The 15,650-nt window shown below is 38.7% G+C and overlaps 1 protein-coding gene across 2 annotated transcripts; it reads left to right on the forward strand.

The window, feature by feature from the left end:
* The first annotated feature begins 1,080 nt into the window (after positions 1–1,080).
* On the forward strand, positions 1,081–15,102 carry LOC122059646 (dihydrolipoyllysine-residue succinyltransferase component of 2-oxoglutarate dehydrogenase complex 2, mitochondrial-like). 2 transcript variants are annotated; one of them, XM_042622569.1, is made up of 15 exons: positions 1,081–1,294; positions 1,601–1,672; positions 1,804–1,878; positions 3,069–3,129; positions 3,244–3,271; positions 3,530–3,600; positions 3,698–3,772; positions 3,915–3,970; positions 4,067–4,111; positions 4,231–4,509; positions 4,645–4,739; positions 5,019–5,109; positions 5,211–5,321; positions 14,196–14,390; positions 14,595–15,102. In XM_042622569.1, exons 2-15 carry the CDS (start codon positions 1,622–1,624, stop codon positions 14,784–14,786), a joined length of 1,425 nt encoding a protein of 474 aa, XP_042478503.1. In that variant the 5' UTR covers positions 1,081–1,294; positions 1,601–1,621; the 3' UTR covers positions 14,787–15,102. The 2 variants fall into 2 exon arrangements, with proteins under 2 accessions (XP_042478503.1, XP_042478502.1); XM_042622568.1 differs by having other exon boundaries at positions 1,082–1,294; positions 1,596–1,672.
* Positions 15,103–15,650: the final 548 nt, after the last annotated feature.

The following is a 15,650-nucleotide window of genomic DNA, read 5'->3' on the forward strand; positions in this document are numbered from 1 at the left end:
CATTGTTAGTTCTCTAGTTAAAAAGGAGTTGTCGATAACGTGTAAGATGGTATAACCACAATCCACTATTCCACTCTTTGACTCGATGGACCATGTGCCTTAGAAGCCTTAGAGCAATCACATTACAATTATCAATAAATAAATTTGTTACCAAAATTGAATTTCATCAAGACACTATTATGCCGCTCATCCACCCTTGGATATCAAGAGTGCTATTCTGAAAATACTATTACTACCAAAATTTAATAAAAAGATAAAAATATTTATAGTATATCTAAACATTTTTTTGGCTAATGACAGGTATCTAAGCCTTCGGCGTGATTAGTTCTACGGGTTCATATTGACTCCACAATCGCATGAACCAGGTCATACTACGGTTGAATGAAAACCATTCAACTTTAATTGAAAATAATGAAGAATATTAAACACCCCCGTGTGAGTGGCCCCAAGAAGATAAGAGGGGTTGAACTTAGAACCACACGTTTCTTAAGGTGAAGGTCGTTTGCCAACTCAGCTACTCCCTTAGGGTCAAATATCTAACTATGTGTCCAAGGTTTTTTGTTGTTGTTGTTGTAATATGATAAAATTAAAGATTTTTTTTTTGTGAATATTATTATTATTATTTGTTATTGTTGTTGTTGTAATATAATAAGGCTACAAATCTTTTTATTATAATTATTTTTATTGTCATGGTAATATTATAAGACTAGAGAATTTAGTTGTTAATAATAATAATAATAATATATTTGAGGTTGTTATACCTTGTGTATGCATTGTGAGAGTATGTGTGTGTGTTTTTCTTATTTATTTTGTACCTACCCGTGGGTTTGCCAGAGATCATAAGTGAGCGTAAGTTGATTCGGACACATTGTTAATAAAAATAAATAATTAAATAAATAGAGATTGTTATGTTATAAATTATTTAATTTTCTCTTTCTTTTTTTTTTTTTTCTGTCTTGGGTTCATTAGGGCCCATAGGCCATAGGCACCTAGGTGCAGGCGTCAAAGAGGCGGCTCAGGGCTGGGGTTGTGTGCAGGGAGTGAGGAATGAGGATGAGACCCGAGCAGGGAAAATGCGGTTGGGAGGACTCGAGATCGAGACCAAGAGACAGGGCCTGCTAAGACAAGAGCCGACTGAACCGTACAAATCAGGCACTCACATTTGGTCGGCTGCGTTTGTTTTCTTCCGCAGGGCATTGAATACCATCTCGACTTAACTTTTTGGAAGAAGCTTCTCGCTCGTCTTCTACCAGGGACAGAGGCTCATCACGGATCTGCTCGGTCTTCTATCTAGGTTTTGATTTCCATGATACATCTCGTCTTTCATTCCCAGTATTTTTCTCTGAAATCTTCGTTTTCCCTGAATCGTTCAGTCTCCATTAGTCCTTTTCCATTACTTTCCTATTGTTTGACCCAGTTGCAGAATCGAAAGCTTCAAAGTAGAATGATAATTCTTTGATTAGAAATATGGGATAATTGTTAGATCGAAACCCTAAGGATGATCGATTTCTTTTGTTAATTTTTAAACCTTTCTGCCTGTGAATCAGATGTGGCTTTTGAATTTCAGAATGTTCATGCATGTTTTTAATTAATAGGTCAGTCTCGAGGGAACAAGGTAGAGATGTTGGGGATTATAAGGCGCAGAGTCACTTCCGGAGGATCATCTGCTTCGGTAGAGTTTAAACTTCTGCTATTTATTGTTTGTTTGTGTTAATTTGTGTCCGTGCTTCATGTGGTTGAATTTCAATAAAGTTATGATTTTTATTTTTTTTTCTCTCGAGCTTATCGTGTGCTTTTTCTCAGATTTTTGAGCAGGCAGTGCAGAGGATTCGACCCGCAGTGTCTACAGAGAGAAGTTATTCGACGGCCGGCAAAGAGGTATTTTCCCCCCATCTCTCTCTATCTCTCTCGACTAGTGCTTTCTTTCCCACCGGCATTCATCAATAGCTGAATTCACGAAAGGTTAATATGCTGTATTGCTTGTTGGTTGTTTTCATGCGACTCCAATTCTCTTATCTATTTGAAAATTTAAAATTTTAGATGGCTCGGAACTGGTAGTGTTGGCAGGCATACCAAATTGAATTTTTGGCCAGAACCTAATGAAAATTCTTTATGTCAAAGGCTGTTCAGTTTCCTCTAGGTGCTAGTGCAACTTTACTTCAAGCATTGGTTTTCATTTTTATTTTTTGGTTGGTGTCGGTGGTGGGATTGAAGGGAACAAAGAACTATTATGGGATAGATGTGCAGGCAAGCTTTAGCAGAAAAAAAGAGCAACCCAGTGCACGAGGCTCCTGCTATTGCAGGGTCTATGAGGGGCAAATGTAAGTAGCCTTACCCTCCCCCCCCCCCCCCCCGCCGGCCGCTTTGCTGGAGAGGCTGTTTCCAAGTTAACAAGTTGCAATAGTGCAACGTAATCATAGCACTACAAGCTTTTAGCAAATACCAAAAACTTGGTATGGAAACAAAGAACTATTATGTGATAGAGGTGCAGGCAAGCTTTAGCAGAAAAAAAAGAGTGACCCAGTGCACGAGGCTCCTGCTACTGCAGGGTCCGGGAGGGGCAAATGTACATAGCCTTACCACCCTGTTTTGTTGGAGAGGTTGTTTCCAAGTTTTGAACTTGTGACCAACAAGTTACAATAGTGCAACTTAACCATTGCACCACAAGCTTTAGCAAATACCAAAAACTTGGTATGGGTTGCGGCATTAGAATTTCGGATGGACTTAATCTGTTGGTCTTGATGCAACCCAGAGGCCTAGACAATTAGGATTTGGGAATTCTATGGGCCACATACCAAAATTTCCCTTGTACTAGTAATTAGGCTTCTGTTAAAAACATTTAGTAATTCCAATCACTTGCTCGATTAGGATACTGTGAACATTTTTCTTTTTTCTCCTCCCCCTGTGGTTTGATCTGATTGATTACTAACCTGGGGTGATCTTCTTTATTCAACCATCCACTCTTCCCTGTTATATCTAGCAAACCCTTATTCTTATGAACTCTAATTGATTTTCTGCCTTTATTTGAGAAGCTTCTTACTCCTTCTGTTTTACAAGTATATGTACAGGCCTTTCTTATTGGAAGAGGATCTAAGCATGTGCAGAAATTTAGTCACCCTATTTTGCTAGGTAATTTTATTAACTAGTTATAGGACTACTTGCTTATTAGGAGTGACAGATAAGGTACATTTATTTGTGTTTACATTCTTATAAAATAATTCCTATAATTTTATGTCATTGCAGGTGGTGCAGTTAGTTCAAAGCATTTAAGGTCAGCAGTTTCCTCTTTATATATATATATATATATATATTGAGATCCTTGTGTTGCTAACTCCAACACTTAATATATATTTGTGGATTCAAAAGTCTCCTGTATGTGTCCAATTAAAATTAAAAAAAAAGGTGGGGTCTGAAGGGAAAAGTGAAAAAGCAACGAGAGAAACAAAAAATTATTACATGCACTTGTTATGTTCCTTGGTGTGTTGCCTCCATGGACTTTATGCTTAAATTTTTCCCTGGGAATATGCAGGGAAACTTTTGCACTCATTCAGACAGATTCTCCTTTACGAGTGTGGAGCAGGTCATTCTCTTCAGACGATGGTATGTGTTTCATGTACCCACCCTTGAAGATTTTATTGGGAATATTCCCTTTTTCTCAAAGTAGCTTAACTGTAAATGCTCCTTTGGTGTGCTTTAGGTAACTTGGTTGATGCTGTTGTCCCTTTCATGGGTGAATCTATTACTGATGGCACACTGGCGAAATTCTTAAAGAGTATGTTTTTTTTTTTTTTTTAATGCATTTCTTAGATTGAGTTTGTATACATGCAAAAAAACATTGGTTTTTTTTTTTCCTTAATTGTTTTGGAACCTTTCTTTAATTCTTTCTTTTTCTTGGGAACCTATTATGGGTGCAGACCCTGGTGATTCTGTACAAGTTGATGAGCCAATTGCTCAAGTAGAAACTGATAAGGTACTTGTTGTGAATCTTCATACACACACAGGTATGTATGCTGAAATATTGATCATGGTTTTTGCTGTGACTGAATGCCCATGTGTTCACAATTAGGTGACAATTGATGTTTCCAGTCCTGAATCGGGAGTTATTCAGAAGGTATAATTTAACTTAACTGAATGTGTATTGCTAGTTAATTAACATTTCCCTGCGTCCTTTGGATCTCAAATAAGATTCTAAAAGTAGTGGTGTTTGTGTCTATATTGAATTGTTGGTAGTTTGTAGCCAAAGAAGGAGATACTGTGGAACCAGGAACCAAGATTGCGGTTATTTCAAAGTCTGGTGAAGGTGTCGCACAGGCTGCTCCATCTGAGAAGGAGAAACCGGAAAAAGAGGCTCCTCAGCCACCTTCTCCTGCAGAAAAGGACAGGGCGGACAAGCAAAAGCCTAAAGCAGAAACTGCTCCTGTGAAGGAGAAACCTAAAGCACCTTCCCCACCACCACCCAAAGCCTCAGCTACAGAACCTCAGCTTCCTCCCAAGGAAAGGGAAAGACGAGTAAGTCTCATGCCTTTCTTATGTACTAAGAAACATTCTTTGTGAAATTTCATATTGAACTTTATCCCTCCCAAGGAAAGGGAAATCCTGTTTATGCTGCCTTCATAATAGTTTTGCAACTCATAATGATCACAGGTTCCTATGACAAGGCTTAGAAAGCGTGTTGCAACTCGTTTGAAAGATTCTCAGAACACATTCGCAATGCTGTCCACATTCAATGAAGTTGATATGTAAGTTTGAGTTGAAGTTCTCTTTATACACCTACCATGTGGACCAATCGTGTCTCCCTTTCCTCAGCTTGCTGTTGTTTTTTAGACCAATAGGCTTTAATGGGTGCTTAATTTGTCTGTGTAAATTGTAGCCAAAGTCAAATACATGTTTTGACAGTGATCGCAATGATTTTGGTTAATGGTGTGTATGGCACCTAGTTATTCTATATTGGTTGTAAGGTAATAACGTTTCACTGATCTATCACTTGTGTCCCTTTTTTTATTTGCTGTATGATGCAGGACCAACTTGATGAAGCTCCGTTCTGATTATAAAGATGCCTTTGTGGAAAAGCATGGAGTGAAGTTGGGATTTATGTCAGGATTTGTGAAAGTATGTAATATATCATACATGATGAAGTTTGCATACCACAGACAGAATACAGAGGAACACACATATTGTTTGATTCTGACATGATTCTCATTTTCTTCCAGGCTGCTATTAGTGGGCTTCAGAATCAGCCAATAGTTAATGCAGTTATTGATGGTGACGACATCATATACAGGGATTATGTTGATATCAGTATTGCTGTTGGTACTCCTAAGGTTTGTCAGTGCCACTTTTAAGTAAAAATAGGAGAGAAGCCATTTAATTAAGTGTTTAGTTTTATACTGCATTTATAATACCATCATGTACAGGACTAGCCCACACCCCATCTCCAACCGCCACCCCCACACCCCCCCCCCCCAAAAAAAAAAAAAAAAGAAGAAGAAAAGCCTGTAAAAGAGAAGTGGAAAGTTGCGCTGGAGGAACATGATTCCATCTTCTTATTTGGCTCAGTCTCTGGGGATTCATGCCATAAACTTAGGTTTCAGCCATCTTCACCTGCTAAAACATAACGGCCAAACCTTTTGCCCAACCCCCCCCCCCCCCCCCCCAAAAAAAAAAAAGAATATACATTCATTTCGTCACCAATCTATGTTCTTTTTAGATGAGTGAGGACAGAAACTTCAGATAGATACTTATCCAAAGCACTTGAGGAACTCGAGTATTCACTCATTAGCTTTTTTTCTTACAGAATTATGGGTCCATTCCAAGTTTCCTAATGGAAATTCATCTTAGGTATTTGTTCTATTAAAGACAGGTATACCATTAGCGATACTAATGGCCAATCTTATTTGGAAACAGAATGCTATTTGAAAGGGAAAGTTGTATTTCTGAATAGAAATTAGTGAAAACTCGAAAGCATATAAAAGCGAAGTGTCAGTCTAATCCAGCTCTTAGTAATGTCGATTTTGAGAAACAAAATCTATTTGGGGTTTTTGAAATAATCATTGTATAGTTGTTAGTTTCCATGGTGGGCTTGTTAGATGTGTGATTTTGAATTTTTTGTGATATTTACTATAATTTTTCTATGGACTTTAATATGGTCTATCAGGAACCCGCCTTCTACTTTCTTGTAAGACTTATGGTCTCTCACCTCTTATTTCTTTGGGTATCTCTCTTTTGCAAAATCCTGTTATTTTTCTCAAAAAGAATAGGAGAAAAATTTCTAGTTATCCTTTCTGTGTTGTTCCAATACATTGTGTAATGAACAAATTTTTTTGCCCTTCCCCATTTCAATTTTGTCACTTTTTGGCCAAAACAACTATTGTAGCAAAACTCACGTGTGAAAAGCTAATGAAAAAGGGGGTTCAACAAATTCCATAAAAAAAAATCAGAAGATGGTAAATGGTTCATACAAAACAACAACAAACTCAGCCTTATACCAACTTAATGGGGTTGGCTAAATGGATCCACGTTTAAAAAAAGGGTAGGGGGAACAGATATGGGGAAGGAAGGGATGAAAAGATGAGAGAAGAAAGAAGAAAGGGAGAAAATATAAGAGAGTAAGAGGAAGAGGCACCACCCAACAAGCCAGGAAAAAGTCAGCTAAATTGGTCAGCTGTATGGATCCTTGCCCTCCAAATAGCTCATCCAAGGTCATACGGACTATGCATGTCATTCCTCACCACTTCACCTATGATCATTTTAGGCCTGCCCCTAATGCTTTTAGCTCCTTCAATCTTAATCAAATCACTCCTCACTGGGGCGTCCCCAGGCCTCCTTTGAACATGGTCATACCACCTCAAACGACATTCACGAAGCTTGTCGTTGATTGGGGCAACTCCCAAATCATCTCTAATACACCCATTCCTTACTCTGCCCTTCCTTTTTTTGCCGCACATGCATCTTAACATTCTCATCTCAGCCACACAGAGCTTATCTATATGACACTTAATTGCATATACATCATGGCTGGTTTCACAACAATCCTATAGAATTTTCCTTTAAGATTTAAAGGGATACATTTGTCATACAAAAGTCCAGATGTACCTCTCCACTTCATCCACCCACTTTGATTTTCTGTGCAACATCATCATTTATGTCACATTTTTTATGGTTGACCTTAGACATCTAAAATAGTCACTTTTTTGGAATCTCTCTCTCTCTCTCTCTCTCTCTCTCTCTCTCTCTCTTCAATTGTCACCACTTCATTATTTGTCGTAGAGGGTAAAATTACACATTATATATTTTGTCTTCAATCTATTGATCTTAAAACCTCTTGTTTCCAAGGTTGATCTCCATAGTTCCTGTAAACAATAGAAAGAGTTGCGATTTGGGTAATGGGAGTCCCAGTTGATGAGATTGGGCTGCCCTGCTCAATTCATTATATAGACTAGCAATTACATACTCGTAGTAGGAATAGAAAGCAATAAAATAGGAAACAAATCTAACTCCTAATTCTAATCTACTAACCAATTATAATTAGACTAGAACACTCCTAAGGGGAGTCATGGCTTGCGTTAGACAGCTGGCCATGACTCCTCTTTCTCACGCCATACTTCTAATACTCCCCCTCAACTTGGAGCATAGATGTTAATCATGCCCAGCTTGTTACAAATATAGTACACTCTACCACTTCCCAAAGACTTAGTGAAAACATCTACAAGTTGTTCTCCAGTGTGAATATGACTTGTAAAAATCACTCCTTGCTATAATTTTTCTCGAACAAAATGAATCCACTTCATTATGTTTTGTCCTCTCATGAAACACTGGATTTGATGCAATATGGATTGCAGCTTGGTTATCACACCACAACTGCATAGAAGTACACTCAAACCCAAGTTCCGTCAAAAGTTGCTTTACCCACATCAACTCACTAGTAACATTAGCCATGGCACGATATTCAGACTCAACGCTAGACCTCGACACAACTTGTTTCTTGCTCTTTCAAGACGCAAGATTCCCACCAATAAAAGTACAGTATCCTATATTGGACATCCTATCAATAGGAGAACCAATCCAATCAGCATTACAAAAACCTTCAATACGATTATGTTCATGATTAGAGTACAACAGACCATGTCTTGGAGCTTTCTTGAGATATCATGTGAAGTTCGTGGAGACGAAAGAAACTGACTCACAACATTGACAGGGAAGGCAATGTCAGGTCAAGTCATAGTCAAATAATTCAGCTTTCCCACCAAACCTCCTGTATTTCTTAGGATCTTCTAACGCATCACCTCCTTCAAACATAAGTTTTACATTTGGATCCATTGGAGTGTCAAAGGGATTGGTCCCTAACATACCAGCTTTTGAAAGTAAATCCAAAACATACTTTCTTTGAGACAGAATTTCCCTTCCTTGACTGAGCAATTTCAATCCCTAGGAAGTACTTCAACCTTCCTAGATCCTTAGTTTGAAAGTGTTGCTGTAAATGTGCTTTCTAAGTTTGAATTCCTTCAACATCATCTCCGGTAATGACAATGTCGTCAATATATACAATAAAAAATATCCTCCTTACGTCAAACTTCCGATAGAACACGGAATGATCATTGTCACACCTTGACAGCCCAAATGCACAAACCACATCAGTGAACCTACCAAACCATGCCCAAGGAGACTGTTTCAACCCATACAAGGACTTGTTAAGCTTGCACACCTTTCACACTTACCCTGAAGGTTGCTCCATTGACACCTCATGCAAATCACCAAGAAGAAATGCATTCTTCACATCAAACTGAAATAATGGCCAATGAGACAAAGCCGCAAGTGAAATCAAAACACGAACAAATGCCAACTTGGCAACAGGGGAAAAGGTATCCAGATAGTCAACACCATAAATCCGGGCATACCCCTTCATGACCAACCGAGCCTTCAAACAAGCAAGAGACCCATCAATGTTAACCTTAACCACATGAACCCTACGACAACTAATAGCCCTCTTGCTAGGAGGCAATGGCACAAGATCCCAAGTTTGGTTTTCTTCCAAAGCAAGTAACTTGTCTTCCATTGCTGTCCTCTAGCCATCCAGGACTAGATAATGCCTCCGCAAGATTCTTAGGAACAGGTTGACAAGAAATAGTGGAAAGACAGGAACGAAAAGAAGATGGCAGGCCAGAATAAGACACAAAATAAACAATAGGATGTTGGGTACAACTCCTAACACCCTTATGTTGTGTAATAGAAAGATCTAAATCAACGAGAGGAATAACTGGAGTAGGATCCATAGCCGAAGATGAGGTAGGTGCCGTAGAGAAGGGGTGTTGATGCTTCCTGAACACGAGTATAAACCTATGGAGCAACCGGTGGAAGAGGTGGTGGTGGTGGTGGTGGCGGCAACTCTTTTCTGTGGCAACCTATGGAGTAAAATGATGGATAACGTAAAGTAGAAGATCATCATCCAACTCAGACAAAACAAATGACTCATTTGGATAGGGTGTGGACTCGAAGGACACATCAGCAGTAACAATATTTTTTTCAGAATAGGAGAATAACACGGGTATCCCTTTTGGGTATATGAGTAATCCAAAAAGAGACATTTAAGAGCTCGAGGATCCACTTTGATAACCTGGATGATGATCACAAATAAAGCACACACAACCAAATACTCGAGGTGGAAGAACAAAAAGTGGTTCAGAAGGAAATAGTAAAGAATGAAGAATACCACCACATAAAACAGAGGAAAGCATGTGATTAATAAGATAACAAGCAGTGAGAACAACATTGGCCCAAAAATATTTGTTTACATTCATTTCAAACATAAGTGACCGAGCAACCTCCATCAAATGACGGTTCTTTCTTTCAACCACTCCATTTTGTTGAGTGTCTAAACAAAAAGAATGATGTATCATACCACTACCACCCATAAATTGAGAAAACGGACCAAAAAAATACTCTTTTGCATTGTCACTTCGTAGAATTTTGATAGGCACATTAAAATGATTTCGAATTTCAGCAACAAAAGCACAAAATATAGCAAATAAATCAGAATGATATTTCATTAAATAAATTCAGGTCATCCTGGAATAGTCATCAACAAAGGTAACGAAATACTTGAAACCTAACTTGGATGTTACAGGACACGGACCCCATACATCCGAGTGAACCAAAGCAAAAAGGGACACAGACTATTTATTGACCCGAGGAGAATAATTGACACGATGTAGTTTTCCAAACTGACACGACTCACATTCTAAACTAGAAAGAGAATTAAAATTGGGATCAAGCTTCTGTAAACTTTGTAAAGACTGATGGCCCAACCGGCAGTGAACCTGGTGAAGAGTCAGAGTACCCGAACGGGCTATGGAAGGAGAATTGTCTTAAAAAATATACAGTTCCCCAACTCTGCGACCTCTACCAAGCATCTTCTTCATTGCAAGGTCCTGAAAAACATATGAGTCAGAATAAAAGGTTATAGAACAATTGGAAGCCTGTGTGAACTTACTTATAGGCAGAAGGTTAAATGGTAATTGCGGCATATAATGAACATTTGATAACGATAAGGAGGAATTAAGACAAATAGTGCCAATGCCGGTGACCTCAAAAATTGAACCATTGGCCAATGTGACATTAGCAGAGGATTCTTGGAAAGAAGAAAATATACCTGAAATACTAGACATGTGATTCGATAGTCTTAATCAATTATCCAGGGATGAGAAGAAGATGAAAGACATGAAATGGCATTACTTGTTTGAACAAGAGTAACAATGGAAGGTTGAGGTACTTGAGTCTGAAACTGATTGTACAATGCAAATTCATCGGTCATCTTGACCATCTTACACGAAGATTGTCCAGGCTGAAAATGTTCATCAACTGTAGCTGAATTAGCATACTGCTTCTGAGGAGGTTTTCCATGAAGTTTCCAACAGAAACGTTGGATGTGTCATGGTTTACCACATATATGCGTATTGCCCTTGAACTATCTGAAGAGTTTTCATTAGATTGTCCTTTATTGCCACCATTGCTTGTACCACATGGAGCTGCACGATTATTAATTTGTGCTGCAAGTGTGGAGTTTTCCATTGGTGTAGAATCATGAGACCTCTCGAGATACCCTTAGGACTCGGGAAAAGGTATTGGCAAGAGATGCCACCTTGTCACCCCAAGAATCTGAGAACGAGTAGAGTCTTATTCTGTTCCAAGACCTCCCAAAAAGCCCATAACTAGAGCTGTTTCAGCTGGTTTTGCATCTTCTTCACATCACTACTAATAGGAAGTAAAGAATTCAGCTCCTCGTACATCCTCTTGAAATCAGCAAAGCATTGAGTTAGAGGTTGACCCTTCCGATCAGTCCGATAAAATTCCTGGGACAGCTCTTGGATGCAAGGGAGGTTGTTCTGTCCAGAGTACAGAACATTTAAGCAGTCCCCTAGCTCCTTCATAGTATCGATATGAGTAACAACATCAACTATGGAATTATCCATCGAGTTCAATAGCTGTCCCAAAATATGTGCATCAACTGTATCCCACGTAGTGTCATTAGCAAGCTTCACCTTTGTTAAATGACCCTGTTGATCTCGACAAGTCAAAACCAGTTGCACAATTTTCTTCCATTGCTGAAAATTGGCAGCCAACCCCAGCAAGCTTCTTTTCTGTAATCCTATGTGATGATGAGGATATCACCTCAGTAACAACATTCTTTCCTTCAGTGTCAGCCATTGATGCACAGAGATTCACATAAAAACACAGAAATGCCAAAAAATCGATCTAACCTCATAGGGGATTTAGGTCACACAACTGACTGATCTTATGTAATTGACCAATCAAAACAAGGGAACAAACCAAATCTCCATACAAAAATTCAATAAAATCAACAACCAGAGAGAATTGACTCAGATTTCAAAACCCCAACTTGGGCAAAATAGTAGAATACCTGTAGTTGGGTGTACAATGCTCCAATGATGCTGAAATTTGGATTGAATGTCCTTAATATGATGCTGAATAAAACCCCAAAGGATTTTCCAAAATAAGATCACACTGAATAGATATGGCCAAAATCGATTTTGACAAAGAGCCAAAACCCTGATAGCTACAACCGATTTCTTCAAATAGAGTTCTTCAATCGTCAAACAAGAAAACCCAACCAGCAATCACTCACAACAATGCTAAGTAGACTCTTGACACCATATGATTGATATCAATCAATCAAACTTTCATTCAAAAAATCAACAAGCTAGGGGATGAAACCATCCCCTCTAGAAAATCGTGGAGCTCTTTGGAAGAACCAGTAACAGCCAAGCTAGAGAAGAAGGGGCCATTACTAGTTATCCGATGATAGCGGAGATCGACTTTACTAGTTTAGTGATCAAACTCTGATACCATGTAAACAATAGAGAGTTGTGATTTGGGTAATGGGAGTCCCAATCGATGAGATTGGGCTGCTCTACTCAATTAATTATATAGACTAGCAATTACATGCTCCTAATAGGAATAGAAAGCAATAAAATAGGAAACAAATCTAATTCCTAATTCTAATCTACTAATCAATTATAGTTAGACTAAAACACTCTTAAGGGGAGTCGTGGCTTGCGCTAGACAACTGGACACGACTCCTCTTTCTCACGCCATACTTCTAACAGTTCCAAATTAGCATTAATCCGTGTTTTAGTTTCATCCAATAAGGTAATAATTGATGTTATCGGCGAAGAGCATATACCAAGGGACCTCATCTAGAATGCTCTCGGTTAACTCATTCATGATAAACGCAAACAAATAAGGGCTTAAAGCTGGTCCTTGATGTAACCTAATCGTAGTAGGGAATTCTTTGCCTTGACCTTCCACAAATCTCACACTAATCACCACACCCTTATTTATGTCCTGAATTATATCCACACATTTACTCAACACCTACCTCTTTACTATGACATGCTGGATTAGATCTCTAGGAACTCTATTATATGCTTTTTCTATGTCAATAAAGACCATGTGGAGATCCTTCTTGTGCCTCTATAACTTTCCATAGAGCCTCTGAAGTAGGTAGATAGCCTTTGTCGGGGATCTACTTGGCATGATTCAAAGATAACCTAAATGCCTCCACCTGGCCAAACTTACTAGGGTTTGGTTTGACGCCTGTGAGAAAGTGCTATATCTCATGGATGTTAAATCCTTGGTTGCTCTGCCCAATGAAAAGGCTATTTCTGTTTTAAATGTTTAATGATTCCATATGGTATATAGAAAAGGGAAAACCCAAAAACCAACAATAGGTGAAAGGAATCCAAGCCATTGTTTCAAGGACCATTAATTTGTAGAAGGCAATATAGTCCACCTAGTAAGTGGCTTGGGCTTTCCACTCTAATCTAGTTACTGTGAGACTAGGCCAAGTTCTTGGTATTGAGGGTGTTAACAGCAATATTAGGGTTGAATGCTCGAGTGATCAATGAGATCAGTCAAGCCTTTATTTATAATAAAGAGAGGAGAAGAGAAAATACAAGTATGCCCCCCCTCTAGCCGAGTCTTACTAATTAGATTCGGTTTTTTTTGGGGGGCGGGGGGGGGCAGTAATGCCCCTGCGGCATCCTGTAAGTACATATTTCAACAGAGGGATTGTGTCCTGGTAGGTTCCACTTGTAAGCATTGTTGCATGGTTTTATATTATGGGTACTGGAGAGCAGATTGGACACCACCAATCCTAAGACGGGTTGGTTGATCTGACCCTATTCTGGCTAGATTACAGAGGTTAACGGTTGTACCAGTCAGGTTGGGTGGATTGGCATTGTCGACAGGATGGCTGACATGCCCATTTTGATCCTAGAGTTTTAAGAACTTGCTTTCTAATTAGCCAAGGACATTGAAGCTTATCGGCCTTTTTGTGTGCTTCTTAGTTCTTACATCTTATGGAACAGAGGTTCTATATTGAGAGGAACCTTTTTCTCTTTTTGGTAGGCATATGTTAATTTCTGCAAACATGATATAACAGTTACATGTCGTTATTTTTTAATTTTTTTTAGGTTGGGGGATTAATTATCTCATCGACAGTTTTTGTGGGTTCTATCCTTCAGTGGGCACATTTTTTGAGCCTGATTGGCTTGATCAAATTTCTTCATTCTTTACCTTGTCGAGAAGTTTTGCTTATCTCACTATGGGTGTAATATAACGTTAGGGAAACTTAGCCTAACATCAAGTAACTTACACCAAATTGCACGTGTTTCATCTAGGGCCTTGTTGTTCCAGTTCTCCGCAATGCAGAAAAAATGAACTTTGCTGAGGTAGAGAAAGAAATTAACACTCTTGCAAAGAAGGCTGCTTCTGGCACCATATCGATTGACGAGATGGCTGGGGGCACATTTACAATATCGAACGGTGGTGTATATGGTAGCCTGTTAAGTACTCCCATCATCAATCCTCCACAGGTAAATATCCCCATCCTAACTTTGGCTCAAAGTACAGTTGGTGGATTTCTTTCTTTACTGATATCATGTTCAGCACTTGCATAGGCGGGGCCATTTATGCATGGTTTCATACAAGTGACTTAATTCTAACTGTGTTCCCTCATGTTTCATTGTAATTCCATTGATGATCTAAATGAAATCTCACAAGTTGAATATTTTTGGCAGTCGGCTATTCTGGGAATGCATTCAATAGTGAACCGCCCTATGGTTGTGGATGGAAATATTGTTCCTCGTCCAATGATGTACATTGCACTGACATATGATCATAGGCTGATTGATGGAAGGGAGGCTGTTTACTTCTTACGCCGTATCAAGGATGTCGTTGAGGATCCACGCAGGCTGCTGCTGGACATATAAAAGCATACCAATTGTCAAGTTCTGGACTAGATGATTCAGAGTGATGATATTTTGGTATATCTTGATTCTGTTGAGATGGAATAAATCCATATCAGGAAATTTAAAATTTTGTAGGGTTCCTCTTGTTCATTCGGTCCTCAAGCAAGTTCTCTTATTGCTGTCGGCAATGATCAAGTTGCATGAAAGAGTAACTTATTACACTTTACTCATTACATGTTTTCTGTTTGATGGGTGTTTGATTCCCATTTCCGAGGAATTCTTGGAGTTTGTAAGAGCATTTAAATTTTAAAAAATAATCTCTCAAGTTTTATGATTAGTGATGCTCCTCACTGTGTGTGGCTGCTGCTGCTTTTTGAATGAGAATAACCGAAATTTCTAGACCAAAAGAAAAAAGATGCGACCCTACTGATTTAGGAAATTTTGTGACCAAGGAATTGTACGCAATGTTGAGAGTCCATTAGTTCCCCTGCTTCTTCAGGAGAGGAAGTTACAGCTAGTGGTTTTTCTGTTCTGGCAGCTCTGGTAAGATAGGCTGGTTGGCTTTTGAGATAAAGAATTTAACCTGAAAGTTGTAGCAGACTTCAGTCAAGAGTTTTCACGAATTCAATAGGGACATGACAAGTTATCATGATATTATTTCTGAGTCTTCCTAGAGTAGCATTTTTCTTTTTTTTTTTGGTCAATAAAGAGCATATTATGCTCAAAATATAAAGGATGTAAAGGAATTATATACGGGCATTCCAAGATGGAACAATTCAAAAGTATGCGAGAAAGCTTTTAAATTTGATTCCAAAGATCCACCTTTGGCATTGCCATACGAAGAAAGGGTTCTACATTGATTCAAACGCCGTACTTATGGGATAG

Source organism: Macadamia integrifolia, chromosome 13 (assembly GCF_013358625.1).
Source record: "Macadamia integrifolia cultivar HAES 741 chromosome 13, SCU_Mint_v3, whole genome shotgun sequence".
In the NCBI taxonomy this organism is placed as follows: domain Eukaryota; kingdom Viridiplantae; phylum Streptophyta; class Magnoliopsida; order Proteales; family Proteaceae; genus Macadamia; species Macadamia integrifolia.